General features: G+C 39.7%; 1 protein-coding gene across 1 annotated transcript in view; it reads left to right on the forward strand.

Annotated features, from left to right (window-relative positions):
- Nucleotides 1-758: 758 nt before the first annotated feature.
- WDPCP (WD repeat containing planar cell polarity effector) overlaps nt 759-18,754 on the forward strand; it is a 116,768-nt gene continuing 98,772 nt past the window's right edge. Inside the window, exon 1 of the mRNA XM_032183700.1 lies at nt 759-831. Coding sequence (XP_032039591.1) covers nt 759-831 — 73 coding nt within the window. The remainder of the gene's footprint in view (nt 832-18,754) is intronic.

The following is an 18,754-nucleotide window of genomic DNA, read 5'->3' on the forward strand; positions in this document are numbered from 1 at the left end:
GTGGGCTCCCAGGAATTTGTATCTAGTGCCTGAACTGCCTTCCTTGCAGAGCACTCTGAATTTGGGTATATCCAAATATATATCCTGAATTTGCAGTGCTCAAGGCACTCTGTATTAAGGAAGAATATTTTGGAGATACTGATATTTAGCCAAATAGGGCTTTGTCTAAAATTTATGATGTTTTTTAATGTAGAAGTCCTCGTCATGACAATAGAGGAGCAAAACAATTTTGTTTACTTTTGAAACAGGCTTTAGATTTAAAATAAGCAGGAGCGTTAGATCATACATGTACATCATGGCAGCGTGGAAACAAACTGCCTAAGTCCTTCTCTAAGACTAGCTAGGTAATTTATCTTCTACTTAATTATAACATACGAATGCCAAGTATTTCCACAGGTTTTTTGGAGTGAACTCCGAGATTCCACAAAAAGAAAAGTAGGCCAACTTCTTTTAGCAGGCAAATTTTGTTTCTCCTAAGCAATAAACCAATTCCAGTCAAGCCACCTGTTTTCCTCTTTTGTAAGGTCTTGGTCTGAGGGCTCAGAGAAAAAAAAAAAAAAAATCCACGGAAATGTTTTCAGGGTTCAAAGGAGCACAAAATGATTAAAGAAACAAACAAACAAAAAAAGACTTGGAATTCCTATGTCCTTCCCCCCCCCCCCCCCCCCCCATCGGTTTGTTATACCTACAATTTCACTGATGCACTTTCAGATTTTAGTAGATTCCAAGATAATTTGTTCTTGGTCTCTGCTGAGGACATGCAGAACCTCTACCAAAACTCAGACACCATGGCAATGTGGGTGACTTTGGAACGATTTTATGAGAGGAAAGGTAAAGTCCCTTCTTCTGTTCCTCACCTGCCCCACTGCCTTCCCCTTCCCCAAACATTACCTTTCTTTTGACCTTGAGCACTTTTTTCCCCTTTCCTTTACTCTATAAACTTGATAATAAGTCACTGGACGCAATTTAACGGATCCCTAGACAAAAAATAGGGCAGGCCTAAAAAAGGAAGAGGATTACTGCTCCTTGAGAATAAGTTTGGAAGTTTGCCTATATATATTCAAGGTATTTTTTATCTCTCTCTTTTTTTTTTTTTTTTTTTTTTTTTTTTTTTTTTTTCTCTGTGTAGTTTTTTCCATTTGTCCTGGAGTGTTCACCCCTAAGTGTCTCATAAGTTTCTTTGTTGAAATCCAAAGAGCTCTTCTGGTTGCAATTTCTCTGCCAGTGGTGGCTCTTTCCGTGTGACTCCTTGTTTTGTAGAAGCTGTCTTGAACTCAGACAGTTTTACGGATATAAATAAATACCTCTTTTGTATGTTTTTTTTTTGGGGGGGTTGATGTACTGTAAACTATACTTGAGTTTAGTGTGTGTTAATGATGTAAAGTGAAAATTCAGTCTGTCTGGGCTTGGAGCTGTGGCTTTTGAGAAATGTGACAGGGAGATGGGGAAGCATGGTCTCGAGCAGAGGAAAATTTCCACAGCTTGTTTTACCGTAAGGTAAGATCAGACTCTTCGGTTTGTTTCATGTCTAAAGGCTCATTTAAAACCGATCAAAATTAGTTTTGTGCCATCGCTGTCAGTCTAGCAGCTGCCTTTAATGTAAGCGATGTCCTAGCAGAGACTGAAGAGCACCGCGTGTAAGTGGTTTGTGGCTCTCTGCTTACCACCTGCAGAGCCGCTCTCGAGGTGACAAGCTGACAGTCCCACAATCAATACAGCCCCTCCAAAAGAGCAGGGGGGAGCGTGCTGTTGTTGAAGAGACACGTATCAGAACAGCTTAATTACTTCTCTTCTGATACCAAATGCCTGCTTCATCAAAGGCTCAAAGAGGGCTTTCATACTAGTTTGTGTTTCAAGAGATAGTGGTTATTGTCGATGTTTTACCAGTTGCACAGCCCAAGTTAAACTTAGAATGAGTGACATCTTTTCAGGCTGCATTGCCAGCACAGGAACTATTTCGTGTTGTGACAAATAAATTTCTCTTTTAGCATACAGTGACATCCAGACTGTGTTTTATGGTTACCAGTGGGTGGGTGATTTCTGAGCCTGGAAGCAGAACAAGGAGCTTGTTCTGTCTTGGGCTCTGCATCATTTTTGTCAGTGGTGGAAGCATCCAAACTCACTATTACTTGGTGACCTGTAAGAAATGAACGTGGTGGTCTTGGTATGGTTTCTAGTTTGAATGTATTAAACAGAGCAAGCAAGGAAATGAACAAAATCCACTCGAATATTAACAAACAAAAATGTTTCGCATTATGGGCCTCCTCAGTAAACTGTGCACTGTGGAAGCACACGTGCATGAGAATTCTCAATGCATTGAAGAATTGATGCGTGCATTGCATGTTAAGATTGGAAAAGCCATAGGAAGTGTCACAAGTTTCCAAAAGAGTGGTAGAAGTACCAATATATGTATATATATATGTATTAATGTCATGTGGCAACTCAGGTTGATCAATAACAAGGACTTGGAGGAGAAAGTTGCACATTCCTTAACAAGGTAATGGACATTTTTTCTATTTTTCAACATACAAATTCTAAATGTTCTTAAATCTTTTTAGGATTATCTTGAGAACAAATAAGCTAGGTTATTCCTGATGGCTTTTATTTTATTTTATTTTATTTTATTTTATTTTATTTTATTTTATTTTATTTTATTTTATTTTATTTTATTTTATTTTATTTTATTTTATTTTATTTTATTTTATTTTATTTTATTTTATTTTATTTTATTTTATTCTTGTACTTCATGCAGCTCCTCTGTAATTATTGTGAAAGAGCATCCATGATCAGTTTTAGCGAAGTTTATAAAATTGTGGGGTGGGGTGGCGTGGGGGTGTAGACCCCACTGTCCTTGAGGTGAGAGTCACTCTTTATTGTAGGTCCATCAATTGCAGCATCCTCTTTGGGACATTGCTTACCAAGTGCAGTCTTAACTTTTTGTCCTTAGCATGACAAACCATTCATGAGAAGCCCTCGCAAAGGTAGTGCTCTCTCTTTTCCACCAAAGTCGGTTTTGAGGGGCTTTCCCCCCTGCTGATCTTCATCGTGTTTTCTCCCTATTCCATGCATACTCAGTAAGCAAAAGAAGAAGTTGAGAGCATTATGAAGAAGGAATCATGTTGAACTGACTGGAAGTAAGAATAGACATTTACATTTGCAATGTGTGTTTTCTGGCTTGGGACAACATCCTGGAAGTTCTCTGTATCCGTGGATTTGCTGGCATATGTAGCAATTTAGCTTAAAAATAGTAATAAAATAAAACTTCCTTATGAATCTCCTTGCACTTAAAGTAAGCTTCGGTGACATTGGTATTCTTGCTCTTGTGTTCATGGCAACAATATTAATATTAATGTCATTAATATAAATGGCTGAGGAATATTGATTGTATTGGGATACATTTCAAAGTCATCTTCATGTTGTGAAAAATTATATTTAAAATACATAAAAGTTATTCTTATGCTTAATTGTAACTTGAAGACAGAAAAAAAAAATAATCGAGACAGCCTTGAAAGAACGGTCTGTTGAGGGCCAAGTAAATCAGTTTGTGATTAGATGCATTGTCATGAGTTTATTAGTAGGACCATTAAAAACTGTATTGCCGCAGCAATACTAAATTTAATCTTTTCTTTCTCTGTTCTTATTGGGCAAATAATTATCTTAGACGATTTGAAAACGGGAACTTCACCACTCAACTTAGTTTTATGTAAATGTGAAGGCACACGTGTATTTGAAGGCGAGAGAATTGGTACCGCTTGGTCTCCGTATAAACTCTGGTTTATGAGAGATGTATCAAGAACGGAGCTGTATAAACGGGTGCTGTGAGGCTTAAACTGAAACCAAGCAAAAATGTGCAGCCTGCCTCTTTTGCCTATAATAGGGTCAACGCTGGGATCCGTGATTCCTTTGATCTTTACATAAAACAGATGAAAATGCATAAATTGCTTCTAATCAGAGGTGAATTAAAGGAAAATAGCCTCCCGGAGGACAAAGCACCCCAGGCACCCATCAACAGCCTTACCAAATGACAGACCTGGAGGAGACTTCAAAGCTGGAAACACAACTGCCAGTGAAATCCACCAAGAATCTATATGCTGTTTAAAAAAAAATTAAATTATATATATATATATTTTCACAGTTTACAAGTGCCCAGAACTCTCTCTTTAAGAAAAAGTGACGGAAACACACTACAAGGACTTACTTTTTAAGCTGCTAAATATTCTTTTTCTTTTAGAAGAGTTGATAAGGCAAGACTTGCTTGTTTAATGCAGTCGAAAAATGTGTTTAGGCATGACAAGCATTGGTAATTTTTGTGTCAGGTAGGGTTTACTCAATTTGAGTGGCACGGCGTTTTGAAGCTGAAGTCTATGTTTTTAGTGGAGGCAGATCAGACATTTATTGTAATTGCTTCCTTGGTTGTCATCGTGTTTGTCACTGTGAACACAAACACAGTAAACGTTCCTCAAGCTGCAGAAGAAGAACAAAATGTAATGAAATATCACGCTTGATTTTGGAGGTGAAGGGAGATTTGAGGCCAAAAAAATTATTATGAAGCGTTTTTTTCTTTGTGGAAAAAAAGTTTACTTTTATCCCAAGTTAAACCAGGTTTCAGATACTTTTCTAGCTCATGTAACTTATTTTAATACCATGTAGATATTAATACCAGTATGGTTAAATTAACTTTCAAGGGAAAATAACCCAAACACGAACATTTTGCTTTTTTTTGTCAGTATTCTCCTAGTGAAAAGATACCAAAACTGCATTTAGCATTTTTAAAGATAGAGAACAAACACACTTTAATGGAATACTAAAATACAGCTCTTAATAGACTATTGCAGCCCCTGTGAAATAAATGCTCTATTAGGAAGGATTTCACCTGCTGCCAACTGCAGACTTTGCCTGGGTTTTGTTTACAGCATAACATTTATTTCCAAGCCCACATAAATTTGAGAATCACTTAGGCACACATAAGCAACAAATGACATGCCCAAATGCATAACTATATATGAAATTGTTCAGTGGACTGAATGATTTGCTGTAGGTGAGGTCAGAAAGGTTGCCTAATTCTTTGTTGTAAGAACTCACTTTCAGTTGCTTCTGACTTTAATTGCTGTAACTGCAGTGAATGTTATGAGGCTGTCTTGGGTTCTTGTTGTTTTGGAAGAAGAAAGCAAAAAGATTTTGCCGGTCTCAGGGAGGAGCTACAAAAAATTGCTGAGCGCTTTCTCTTCAAAATTTGTAACGTTTTCCCTACATCCTGAAGTCACTGATACCTCTGTTCTTTGGAGCAGAAATTGTAAATTTTGAGAAAATGGAGTTTGCCTTCCGTCTTGTCAGCCTTTTGAGTTCAACAGTTGGCTTTCCGAAGCTCATGTTCACTAAACGTGCTTGCCTCACTTTTGGGCCACTGACCAGGCTGCACACGAACTGAGCGGAGATTCACGGACCCAAGGGACACAGCTGGACTTTCTCCATGAAGCCAGGTCCTGGCTAATCCTGTCAATAGCTGGATTGATACGGCATTAGGCTCTCAGGCAGAGCAGGGAGTCTGTCTTATTCTGTCGGGTGGGACGAGAGGTGGAGGGAGAAGAAAATGAAGTTTGAAACTGAAGAAAAATAAAATGTTTTGAATAAAACTCAACGGCCCGTGACAGTGCAGAGCAACAGACTCTGATTATGGATGTCCTCATAGCATTTAAAAAAAAAAAAGGTCTTTGCCACAACGTGCACAGAAAATCATTGCCGTAGCTTTTGCGCTAACACTGTTTTTCTGCCTAAGAGCCAAACTTTCCCTAATACTGAGTCATATTTCAGCAGCATACAAAGCCTAAAACCAAAGTCAGCTCCTCTGCCTTTCTCTGAGTGCCTGGAAAATCGTTGCAGATGCCATGTTTCAGCATGGTCGTTTGGTTTTCCTCTCCTGCAGTTTTAATCACAGCGGATTCTCTGAAATAGGCTGGGCCTCGTGTTGTTGGGACTTCCATGAGTATCACTCCCTTGTCTAAGAGACATCTGGAGGCCTAATGTCTTCGTTCCATACGACAGCGAGTAACACAGCTACAAATTGCTTGCTACTAGGCAACACAACAGCTTTACATGTGTTTTGTTTTAAGAAGTAAAGGAGCTCATTTTCTCCAATCCTCTTTCTGGATGCAAGGAAATTTTGGCTATCCACTTCATAATTGCTACGTAAGTCTACTTGGAAAAGGAAGATGATGCATGGCCATCTGCTTTAAGCAATCAGCATGATAGACTCATCAAGCTCTCAGTGATATCTCCAGGCTTTTCTTGAGGTGGGAGTATGCATTAATCAACCAGACAGCGCCAAGTGCTGCTGCTCCTAAACGAGGTCTCACAGGGGCACGAGGTGCCTCGGGGTTCTGATTCACAATCCGGGATGGTTTACTTTGGGATGAGTGTTCGGGTTAGCGCTCTGCCTCTGCTTCAGGGACAATTCGGTTGCTTATGTAGCAGCTCCTGCGCTGCCACAAATTACAGGTTGGCAAACGAAGGAAAATTGAAATTGGTGCCAGTGTGCCATTGCAACCGAGCTGTGCCTTGCATCAGTTCAGAACTGTGAAACACTCGTTTCACAAGGAGCTGAGCCACCCTGCAGCAGGGCGAGCACCCCTTGCCCCCAGAAAAAAGAGGAGTAGGTGGGCAGCAGAAAGGAGAGCTGATGCATCTGTCCTCTGATAATCTGCCCCATTCAAGTATTGGAGCCCCGAACTCCACAGCGATCATGTCCTTTGTCTTCTCTTTCAGGGTCCAATCCCTCAAAAGCAAAGTGGGTAAGGGAAAAACAATTTCATCCTGGTGTGATGTCATGAGATCTTACTTAGCCAGTCAGAGATGTCAAGTTCACCACCTAGACGTTCTCCAGCAACAAAAATGCTTTTAAAAGCATTATTTTTTACGTTTTATGTTTTATTTTTTAAATTAAGATTTTTTTACAGTGTTCCTCTACTTGCATGGAAATCAGTGTTTGTGCAATCAGAGGATGTTTCTGCTTGTGAAGGACCCAAGCAAGGACGTGCAGTTCTCAGAAACTATTGAACGTCTTCAGATGTTGTTAGGTTATTTGTGTTGGATGGGACTCATTGCTCTGACACGTATGCAAATGCAGGTGTGTTTTGCATGCAATGACAGTTCTCCCCAGTTACAAAATTTGATCAGGAATGTGTATTTGGTCATTCTGCTGTTTCATGTTTAGTCTGGGAATTGAATAGTGGCAGTCTCATGTGAAAGGCCTTCATCCCTTTGGGGATTTCAGCATAGTCCCTGCCATGCTTCCAAGTTTCACTGTGCAAGCCCAAGCTTGAACAGCCTTCAGTATGTCCTCTTTTCAGAATACCATTCTCTGTCATTGTCTTCATCATCTCTGTAAGGTATCTGTCACCTTTACGGCCCTTCAGATGGCCCAGAGATGGAGTTATAATGTGGCCTTATGTTCATTTGTGCCTAAATTTGCCTTTGTTTTATCTATCACAGTACACCTCATTTTCCTAGGCTGTGACCAACCAGGACAATGAAACTAAATTTTGAATTTGCATATAATTCTGTTTTATTTAGAAAGAACAAAAAGCATTTGTCATGGTCTGCATTTTGTTTGTGCCAAACAAACATCAGCAGCTGAGCCGATAGCCTTCCTTGCTCTGCCTCTAGCTTCCTTTTCTTCAGAAAGGGGAAAAAAGGAGAAAAAACTTCTGTTTACATGCCTGTAACTCAATATGGGATATTTGAGGCTTGCTAATGTGCTGCTGCATTTCTCATTTTTATCCCTTTCTTATCCTGTAATCTGGTCCATTTACCCTTCTGAAAAAACAGGTTATTTGCCCTCCCAGAGGAAGTGGCATGCAGAAAAGGTTGCTTTTCCCCCTCCTGCCATATGGAGAAGAGAGAATCTGAGAATAACGCGTGGAAGTACGGCTCAGCTTTTGAAGAAACATCTCGCTGTGAGATGGCTGTAGTTGTTCCAGCTTACACTGCTTATAAAAACAAGTCGAATTCTCCCAGATTAGTCCACTACGCTCATGTAAACTGTGACTGATATTGGTTTCTCGTCGCATGCCAGGCTGTAGGCTGTGGTTGCTCAGAAGCTCTTACGCAATGCCTGTGGGTATTGCAGCGCAGGGGAATGAGCAGCGGGTGAAAAGAACGAGGACAGATGTCTTGGGGTAAATCATTTCTGCCCAGTCAAAGCTTTCAGATAATAAATACAAGATGGGCTTGCTTGGTGACACTGCCCATCCTCAACTTCTGCTGATCTGCTGGGAAGCAAAAGCAGAGCTGTTGCTGTCACCTTCAAGGTATCCTCTCCTTCTGGAGCTATTATGTCCAGCTGTCTCCAGCTGAAAACACCTTGTAGATGTCAGCAGTTCACATTATCTCTCTCCTGAGAATGCAGTCTCAAGAGGCATCTTTTTGGCAGCCCTGCCAGCTGACACAGCTCTTGTTTTGCTCTTGCATCACTGCCATAATTGTGCTGGTAAATTATTTGTAGGGATGCCTGATGAGCTGGTTTAGGGAATTGAACTGGTTTTAAATCAAACATTTTCCTTGTATGGCCTTACAAATGGTTGTAGGAGCACAGCTGAGGCAGGATCAGCAGTTCTCTGTGTCTTTCTTTACAAGCTCCTTTCTCAGGCCTGGCTCTGCTGGGGATCTGAGGGTAGCAGCACAGTTGCTGGTGGATCAGTTCTGTGCTTTCCCATACCGAACAAGGTAATGTTATTCTTAAAGTTGAGAAGGTTTTCCAATTTAAAGAACATGTTGGGCTACAGTGTATCCCAACCTCTGTCCATTGAAGAGCCTTTATTAGGAATCTATTCAGGAATTTTGGAGATGCCCATAATGGACCCCATTCCTACCCAGCATCACCTTTTAAAAGTAAAATCAGCAATGACTTTGTGCCCTCCTATGTATGCAATGCACCCCGATTCCCACATTGCTCTGCCTCCTGAAGCTCCCATGAGGCTGTAATGCTAAAAAAATGTTGGAAAAAGTTTTGCAAAGACTTTATTTTGATAAAATTTGCCTTCATAGATTTTGCCTTTATTTATATTGAGCAAATGTAACTTGAGTATAGCTAGTCATTTAAAAGGAAAGTGTATTGGAAAATAAACAACACGAATGCTTTGCAGGAGATAAAGAAGAGATTAGCAGGTGGAAGAGTAGAACAGAGAGGGACTGAGGCTGAAGCCAGGGTTAGGAACCCCTGTGCAAGGAAGAACACAAGGAATGGAGTAGGGATGTTAAGCATTTAGATTGAGGAAATTAGGTGGGATTGATAGGATGGGAATATTTCTGCAGTGCAAAGCCTTCAGTATTACAAGAAGGGCAGAGCATTTCTGAGCTGTATGTTAGATTGGGGTGTTTTAATGTGGCTCAGGTTTTTTAATGTGGCTCAGGTTGCTGTAACCACCAAGTAATTACCTAAAAACTCATGGATAGAGACCGTATCTGTGCTTTCTTTCAGTAGCACTAAGCATTTCAAAACACACCTGCCACCTAAAACATGGTACCTGAGGAGTGTGCTTGGGATCAGCTGTGCCAGTAATGGAGAGAAAGGAGCTGTTGGGGCTTAGGGATGCTCGGTTGGGTCCTTGTTCTGCCTCTGGCTTCTGGAGCAGTCTCAGCCTCAAGCAAAATGGGAAGGTTACCCTGAATCCCTGCATCTCCAGTGTGTGTTGGACTCAGCCCATATGGAAATAAATTTGTGTTTTTATTTGAAAGGCAGGACTTTGAGAAGTGTGGTGCATAGTCCTTAGCCAGCACTAAGAACTGGGAGACTGGAGCATCCCAAGCATCCCATTTTGGACCTCACTTGCTAAAATCGATTTTTTTTTTACTGAGCGGTTGTGAACAACATGGTGTTTTTTTCCACTGAAGGTCAGAGATATTTTTTTTTAAGGTCCAGCAGAGGTATGGTGTGAGTTATGGTGTGAGTTGGCAGCATTGCACTTTATCTCTAAGATAAAGTGCAATGCTGCCAAATTTGAAGTTGCTTTAAAGAAAAAGGCAGCAGAATTTTAAGGAACCGAGCTGCTTTTGCTGAAATGTTACCTCACTGACCACCTGCAGAAAAGGAAAGTTGTCAGCCTGGTGCAGAGATACGTGAGTACTTCAGCTCACACCGATGAAGATTTGCAAAGTTATTGAAAACTTTAAGTAAACTTGTAAAAGTAGTAACATGATTTGACACTTGTAAATAGCAAGGCCCATAACAATAAAAGACAAGTTTGGGCACTGAACGATGCATTTTTCTGATCTTTAAAGGCACCTGCCTTTAATCTTTTAAGTAAACATTTCTTCAAGATGTAAATTTTTATGCGATATTTACTTTCTTCAAAAATGATTTGAAATAAATCGAGGTATAGTTTTATTTCCGCTTAACCGACCAGTTTAAATCTACCTTAGAGACAATTATATTGACTTTAATCCCAAAACAGGTCTTCCCCCAGTACGTGAATGTTTCTTTTAAACAAAAACCAAGTAGAAATGAAAATAGGAATATGCTTGCTGAGGTTGCATTGTGGGCAGTTCGGATAGAAAAGCACAAATGCAAACTGGGAGAAAGACAGGTAGGTCTCGTTTGAAGAGGAGACGTGCTCTCTGATTTAGAAGTTGCTTTTTTCATCAAATGTGACTGAAAGCAAAGCAGTTGAGGTCAGTGTAAAGATTGAAAATGGGTGTTTTAACACTAGGTGGTGCCATTGTGTCAAGTTGCCTTTCCTGACGACAGCGAAGGTGGAAACGATGTTATGAAAATTGAGGAGTAAGAAAGCGTGCAGAGAAGTTGGCAGTTTCAAATGAGAGGTTTGTGGCACAGGACGAGTGGTTTTGTAATATGCAGATGGAGAACGAATAGCCTGGGAGAGGGAGCTGTGTGATAAGTTTGGTTATGTTAACCTTAGGTCTGCTTGAAAGTATTTGCCTTTTTTTATGATTATTATTTCACATGGGAATAGAGAACTTAACTCACATCTAGGGGCCATCTCCTAGCAGCTTTATATAGTGAGTATATCAAAACAAGCTTCCCTTGTGTTACTTCAAATACACCCTAAAATGCCTTAGGATTAAAGCAATCATCTGTAATACAATATCTGTGGCTCGTTGTTGATTGGCTCAAAACATGAAATACAGCTTTTTTTTTTTTTTTTTTCTTTTCTTGGAAGAGCCTATGTGCTTCCTTCATTGTCTGCTTCACCAAAATTCTGCATTCCTTGTCTAATCCTGAGATATTAAAATAATTGAGTGGGATAGTCACAGTTTCACTTAATGAAGCATAATTGGGGTTTGGGATACTTTGATATTAAAATTAAAAAGAAAACACCAAAAAAATGTCTTCGCTGAGCACACGCAGCTTTATTTCTATTTATTGCTACCTGTTTAAGCAGCAAACGGGGAGCTTGCTTGCCTAAGGACAGTTGGACTGTCCTGCTAACAACTCTTTTAGCGTGCTAATCTTTATCACAGGACGTGTGCAACCCTGTTTTATTGGACCCGTGAGAAGAGTTAGCTCTGACCAAAGTAATCATTATCATTGTAAGATGTGAAAATTTGATTACATCAATGTTTATTCTTTTAGGTAAAGTGGTTAAAAGAAAATCAAGCTTTTGCAATCGCCATTCAGATACAGTTGCTATATGGAAATGAAATATTATTAATTAACTTGTTGGGAGAAATGTGTTTAACTTTATGCAGCAAATGGTATAGAATGATTGTTCTTATTGGGTCAGATAAAATACGATTTCACGTGCTTTGTTATTTAAATATATACGGTTCTAATAACAATTTATGTGACCTAGAAAACACCAAGGAGTTGGCATCAATTTTTAAATTACTTCTTTCTTTCCAACCAAGAACCCTGTTCTGTAATAATATCTTACACACAGGGTTGCTTTATTATAGATGTTGCATGTACTTTAACTGCTGTGCAAAGCACCTCTCCCATGTAATTACACAAACATATTCTTAATTAATATGACTCGTGTTAGCGTGATCGAGCAATGGAATATTTTTTAGGTGTGTTTTGCAACTCTGAAAGAAGGCTGACAAATGAGGAATGTGGTTACTAAATATCGCACATCTCATGAAGAAATCCTTGGAAAGGACAAGGCCAGGACACCTATACTGACTTGATTGTGATGCATTGCCTCAAAAAGCCCTAGAACATGTGTTGGTGCAGGAATTGCAGTATCCTGGGCTCTTCCTGATCCTTAAGGATCCGTATAGAAAAGTGTTGTCAGATACAAAGAGCGCTTGGGGCAACTGGAATCTTTTATTTCAATGTTGAAAAGCCTGAATATATCAAACTGAGACCCCTCAGTATGCTAAAGCAACAGTTTTTGTGTTCCCTACGTCTGTGATTTATCCACCGGGTACCCTGGCGATAGGACCTGTAGCGTGCTATTACACTGCTCAGCTCCGTGCTTCGGATCAGTTGCTTTTTAATATGTTCATGCATTATTCTATCCGCCGATGCCTGGAATACATACAGAAATTTTAGGACTGGGAATGAAGCTAAGAGATGGATATGGCTCCTCTCCCTATGTCCAGTACTTTTGCCACTCGATTTGGAACTGCTGTAAGACAGCAGAGAGGATATATCACGATCGTGATAATCATTAATGCAAATAAGATTGTGCACGTGCGTGTGTAGTCATGTAGAGCGATGGTTTTGGCGCTGTGATTTCATAAAGCTTTTGAAGTTGTGGCCATAGAGCTAATGAAGGAGGAGGAGTGGGTAGATTAAAAATAGAGTAGTTACTTCCCCGGGACATTTAGCTGAAGCAGCTTGATTTGGTAGAGTGCCACTTGAGGGGTAGATCAGCTAGCTGCGTGTAGGGAAGCAGGGTAGTGATGTGCAGCTTGCACCACCAGTTCTGGGAGCAAAAATGAAGTGAGGCATAGGCCACTGTCCATCTCCAAACTCCCTCCACAATATATAGGCAGGGAAGTTCGTGGCAGTGCCAGCAGGCATTTTGCCATACCTTCTGGAAGCTCATTACGCTCGCTTGATGCCAGTCAGTTGCAAACTAGCTGAACGTTGAGAAATCTGTTGGGACTGTTGTGGAAATTTCCAATGATTTTAGGGAGGAGAATGAAGCAGTTTCATGAATAGTGCCCATCTTCTCTCCCCTTCCCCATTACCCAATGTGAATGAAAACATTGGTGAGAAAGAATTCTTTTTAGGACGCCACAAGCAGTGTCACATGTGGACAAGTGGACTCAAGCCCACCAAGCTCCTACTGCCAAGCGTATCAATCGGAGAGCAGGCAAGAGAACAGATGCCAGCAATTTGGCCACTACAAGTAAAAACCCTGTAAGGTGTCTTGATGCTGGAGTATGTTATCCTGAGGCAGGTTTGGAAAACCATTGGACACACCAAGAGGAGATGGCAGTGCTGCTGGTTACCAGGATGCCATCTCTGCCTGGGGATGTGGTGGTAGAAAGGGAACTCTTAACCCACAAACTGTTCAGAAGGACGTGCTAAATCAGGCAGCAGGCATGCCAAAGTCATGCCTTGTCTTCACCTTTATTCTCTCATGATGTGAGGATGACATGGCTGCTGCAATGGCTGTGTTTCTCACCCTACTGAAAAGAGACATTTCTGGTCACCTTTCAGGGCTTTAAAGAGAGAGGTTTCAGCTAGTCAAGACAGTCCTGGAGCTATGGAGGGCACACAGGTATGGAGACAAGACCTGCTCAGATGTGAAGCAGTGCAGTGAGGGATGAAAAGTGACAAAAAGCCTGACGAATAGGTAGGGATGTTTCTGTGTAAAGCCAGGAAACCAACAAACACCCTCTATAAAATTCTTCCCTTGCCAATAAAGATTATTTAAGATGACATAAAACATCAAAAATTCAGCTCAATTAGAGCCTGAGGACATCACTTTGGGGAGGTCAGCTTAACAGCCCTATCTGCTTGAATGTCTTTTTTTAGACAAGCCCTGTGTTCTGGTGATTGCCCTTCCTCCTCGATGTATGGCTCCACTAGAGCCACACTCATTTGACTGACTTTTCCCATGACTGCTCAATAATAGTGCAGAGGGAAACCCACAGAGAATTAATCCAGTCATGGTTGTGCTAATTTCCAAAGAAGCAAGTAAAAATAAGGGGAGTTTGTAATAAATGCAATATAAAACCTGTTTACATGACCGATTCTTATCCCCACCCCCAGCAGCCTGGCCTTACCTCATTCCAGATTCCTGATTCTAGCTGAAAGCATTTCTGTGCTTTCCTGTACCACGAAAATTCCCTTTTTTATCTTGGCTATGAAAGACTTGTATGAAAGACCCTTCAGTGGAAAGAGGGAATCAGTCTAAATGTGTTGCTATTGAAAGAGGATGGGTATATGGTCACGTAGTTTGGTGTTCTTAAGAGGACTATACATTTAATCTTTGATCTGGAAATGGTTTTAAGAGTCTGCACATAAGCTAAAAGAAGTCCTATCTAAATGAGCCATCTTCAGCTCCAAGCATAACTGGAAGGATTGGGGTCTTTTCTGAGTGAATTTTCCCAAATATGATTTCACTACATAATTTCAGGGAGCTTCCTCTCTCTTCATTTAGCTGGTATATCATTTTCAGATAAAACAACTTGATTTTTGAGTTCTGTATTCAGGGCCAAAATAGATCATCCTCTTTAAGGTTATAGTGTCTGTTTAGTTATTTCTAGGGATGATGCGGACAGTTGGGTATTCAGACTTCTTCCAGTCTAATCTCTGGAAATAGTAATTTTAAGAAAGGCAAGGTAAATCTTTGCATATGAAAAGGGTGTTACTGAAGAGGTATTTCCCAAATTTTAGAAAATGAATATGGTTTGAAGCAGTTCTCTGACTGAAGGGATTGAGTCACTTCTGAAATGCATTGGAAACCTGAAAAAATCTCGGTATATTAAAAGGTCAGCATCATTTTATGTCTTTATGGGCAGTAGCAGACCTCAGATAAATAAAGCGTTTAAGCATGTTTAGTACCAGTGAAGCCAAAAATTTATAAGCATGAGTTTTAGAAGAATGAAACATTTAGAGCAAAGAGGTAATTTTGGCACTTTTTAAAAAACCAACATTGACCTTGAAATGATGTACTAATCTAGGCAAGTGGGCATCTAAATTGAAACCTGAAAAACAGCAAGGGCATATTCTTGCAGGTGGGAGTTGAAGAGATGACAGAAACAATTCCCCATTATCTCCTTATCCCCCTCACACTTTTCAAAAATAGAGGGCAGTTTCAGTCTGTGGTCCTGGAAGCACTTCCCAGCTTCGTTTTTGTCCTGGTTAGTGTAACAAGCATCCTCCATCATCATCAAACAGTGCCTCTGCCACTGCTTGCAGAGGCTTATATTACCCTACTTGTGTTTTGCCTTTCTGTAGGGATATAAAGTTCCCATATATATAAGAATCCAGTATATATACCAGTTCTGTCAGAGTAGTGAGTTTCCTAAGTGCTGACTTTTCATCAGAAATGAACCTACAAATCCATGCTGTTCTTGCAACAGGGAGTCCTGGTCAACCTGTGCGTTGTGTATTTAACTAGGGGAGAAGTCTGCCCCAATATATGTATTATTTTCGTAAAACAGACAATTAACTAAACTCAGTCCTTGTGCAGTAAACATGCACCTCGGATAATCTTCTCAAAGAGAATAATGCAGACATTACACCAGTTCTGATATGTGGAAGATGATCCATAGGGGAAAAAGATACATGTGCACGAGTCAATTATTTGAGAATAGAGCCCTTAATTTCTTCAGGCTCTATAAAAAGAATTTGGGCATCTGCACGTATTTATTTTAGAGATATAGGGGTAAATCTTCAGCACAGAGCATAGGGAGTTAACCACGGAACATTCATTAACGTTAATGGGATTTCTGTGGCTAATTCCCCACACACTGGCTGAAAATTTAGCCCAAAGAGATTTGAAAAAGTGATGTTGAGAAGCAAGTTGGTCGGTTAGCCTGATTACTTTCATGTTATTAACTGCTCTATCTGCCACTGGCTTTGCATGAGCACTGAGATATACTTAAGAGTTACTAATAAAGGACTTTATGCTAGATACAGATTCTCATATGGAGGTACAGTAATGTAGTTAGATGAGCAAATTTTAGAATACTCCTTTGGGGTATTTTCGGAAACAAACAAACAAACACCAACAACCAAATGCAGCAAAGCCACAGAATAAAAAGAAAGGTATATTAAGGCATGTTTTTAGACAGCAGAACTGGTTTATATTTCTGGTATCTTTGGTATAGCTTTAGCATAAATAGAAAGTATAATGTAAAAAAGTAAAATGAATGCTGCATTATTAGGATCTAAATTCAGAGTTGACCAACTCTGAGCAGGGAGTTGGACCAAAAGACTTCCAAGTTCCTTCTAACCTAAATTATTTTGTAATTTAGACTTAATGTAGCACTTTTCTTAACACCTTTTTGGACTGGTTTTCTTTAGTAGAAGATAAGACAGGAAAGTCAGTTTCTGTTTATTGTAAAATTTTGAAGAATGGTTGAAAGCTAGGCAAGCTTAAAACATTTAATGTACTAAATTAAGAATATTGTTTTAAAAAGAAATGCAGACTTATTATAAAGGTTTATCAGATTTCTGTTCCTGTTTTTTGCTGTGTTAAGAACATGCAACAGAGATTGGGCGTGAAATGTGAATGTGTGCATGCATTCATGTTCGTATTTATATTTCTCTTGTGTGTTAGCACAGGGGAGCTATTACATTCCTTTTGCAGCTATTATTTAGAGCAGTCACTAGTCAGCCATTAGAGGGTGCTTCTGCACCAAGGAGCACACTCTTCTTAAAACCTTATTCGCTAAACTTTAAGTGAAGAGTCATTTCATGTATCCCAGAATTACCCCATTTCTTCTTTAATATCACCTGGTGTCATTCTTGGAATTCAGAGGATTAAAATGGGGATAACTACAGGTGATTCAGAGAGGGTGAAATGACTCAGAGCAGTTAATTACTACATTTTGTAATTGTTTATGTAAAAACAAAAAAAAATAATATAGACCCCATGCAACTGAAAAACGATAAAGATGAACATCTGTACTGTATAGCACTTGCTTACAATATTACTGTCCCTTTTAGAAATGGGCTCATTCATTGTAACTCCACTGAATACAGTTGCAGGAGGGATAGTAAAATAGGTATAATTCACAAGTTTTTGCTCTTGCTAGAAAAGTTAAAACACTCAGGAGGATAAATGGGTTTTCTGTCTTGAATTCTCATGACCCCACATTGGATAGCAAACTTGAAGATGATACATCTGTGCTGGAAGACAGCAGAACTGGGACCTGGTTTTATAACCATTTGTCCCAGGAATACCATTTTAAAGTTGGCACTTCTGAACCTTTGGACATTGGTGCAAAGTGAGTGAAGGAAAATGGAGGTAGGAAAATTTCTAAAAGAAAATTCTGCCATTGTAGAGTCGGTGCCCAGGACTGAATAAAAGTCACTATGTTTCAAAAGTGGTCCATAGAAGGAAGCAGCACCTCTCAGTTATATGCCCAGTAGTGTTTAGATGATGAGTGCTCAGCAAAGAAATCTACGACCTGCAAATCTTTGTGAAAGCCAATCTCTAGAGTTGGTGACTGAAAATACTCCTCTCAGAGAACGTGGCTCTCCAGGAGGCATCTTTGCACAAATTTCCAGATAGCATAGCTAAGCATTTCTGATATCCAACCGCTTTTGAAAGCTGACAAAACTTCCGAAGACCTTGTCTGGTAAAAAGTTGAGGTGGAAGTGGCCCTGAGCTCAGAAGGTGGGTAGAAACAGAAGTCTTTTTTCAAGAGCTTCTTAAGAAGCCATATGTTCTCCTAAGACTTAAACATAAAGGGTAGCAAAATGTCTCTTCAGGCATAAGCATCCAGGTTTTTGTTGCACCTGTGTCTATTGGTGTGGTCATGGTACCACTTCTGTGTCAAAGGCTGTGGGTCTTGCTGTCTCCAGTTTTTGGAGGCTTTGTTCGATCTGTAAACATTTCTTATATTAGCAAGAGCTGTTTCATAATACTTCTTTCAACAAGTAGCATAAATACATCAGTTAATGTTGGGAGTAGAGCTACTAAGCTTAGTCATGAAAAGCAAGAACAGATGATAAAATATATTGGATATCTTAACTCATGAGCAAAAACACAAGGATGCACATATTTTGATTATGTCAATCTCATCTCCTTTAAATCTGTCCACTAGGAAAACAAAGCAAACTGTGTATTACAGCTGGAAAAGTAAGGCAGTAAGCCCGAAGCCAGATAGCACATCACCAACATCATCTAAAAAAGTAGATTGTCATTTCTATGGAGAACTAATTTACACTCCTCTCTGTAATTCAAGTACACATGGGGAAGATGCTGCAAGGTAGTTGGTTGTTTTTGAAGTTTCAGGAGTTGACAAAAGTCCATTTTATATTTAACAAAGGTAACAAAAAATATATAAATGCCACAAATGCATGTTCTTACAGAAATCAAGGAGAACTACTAGCCTACAGAGTCATGTGCATTCTTTCAAGGCATGAAACTGGGGCTGGTGAAAGAAATTACCTGTATGTCAGTATTAACATCTAGCACATGAAATAAAGATACTGTAATTCTCAGCTTTTTGAGGTGGGTGAAGCTGGTCATGATGAGATCTACCAGTTTTTATCCAGGGGGTCATTATATTATTGGACAGAGGGAAGTCTTCCATAGGAAGTGTTGGATGATATCCTGGGACTCAATTCGTTTTTACTATAAATACTCAAATTTATAGGGATGGT

Source organism: Aythya fuligula, chromosome 3 (assembly GCF_009819795.1).
Source record: "Aythya fuligula isolate bAytFul2 chromosome 3, bAytFul2.pri, whole genome shotgun sequence".
Classification (NCBI taxonomy): Eukaryota; Metazoa; Chordata; class Aves; order Anseriformes; family Anatidae; genus Aythya; species Aythya fuligula.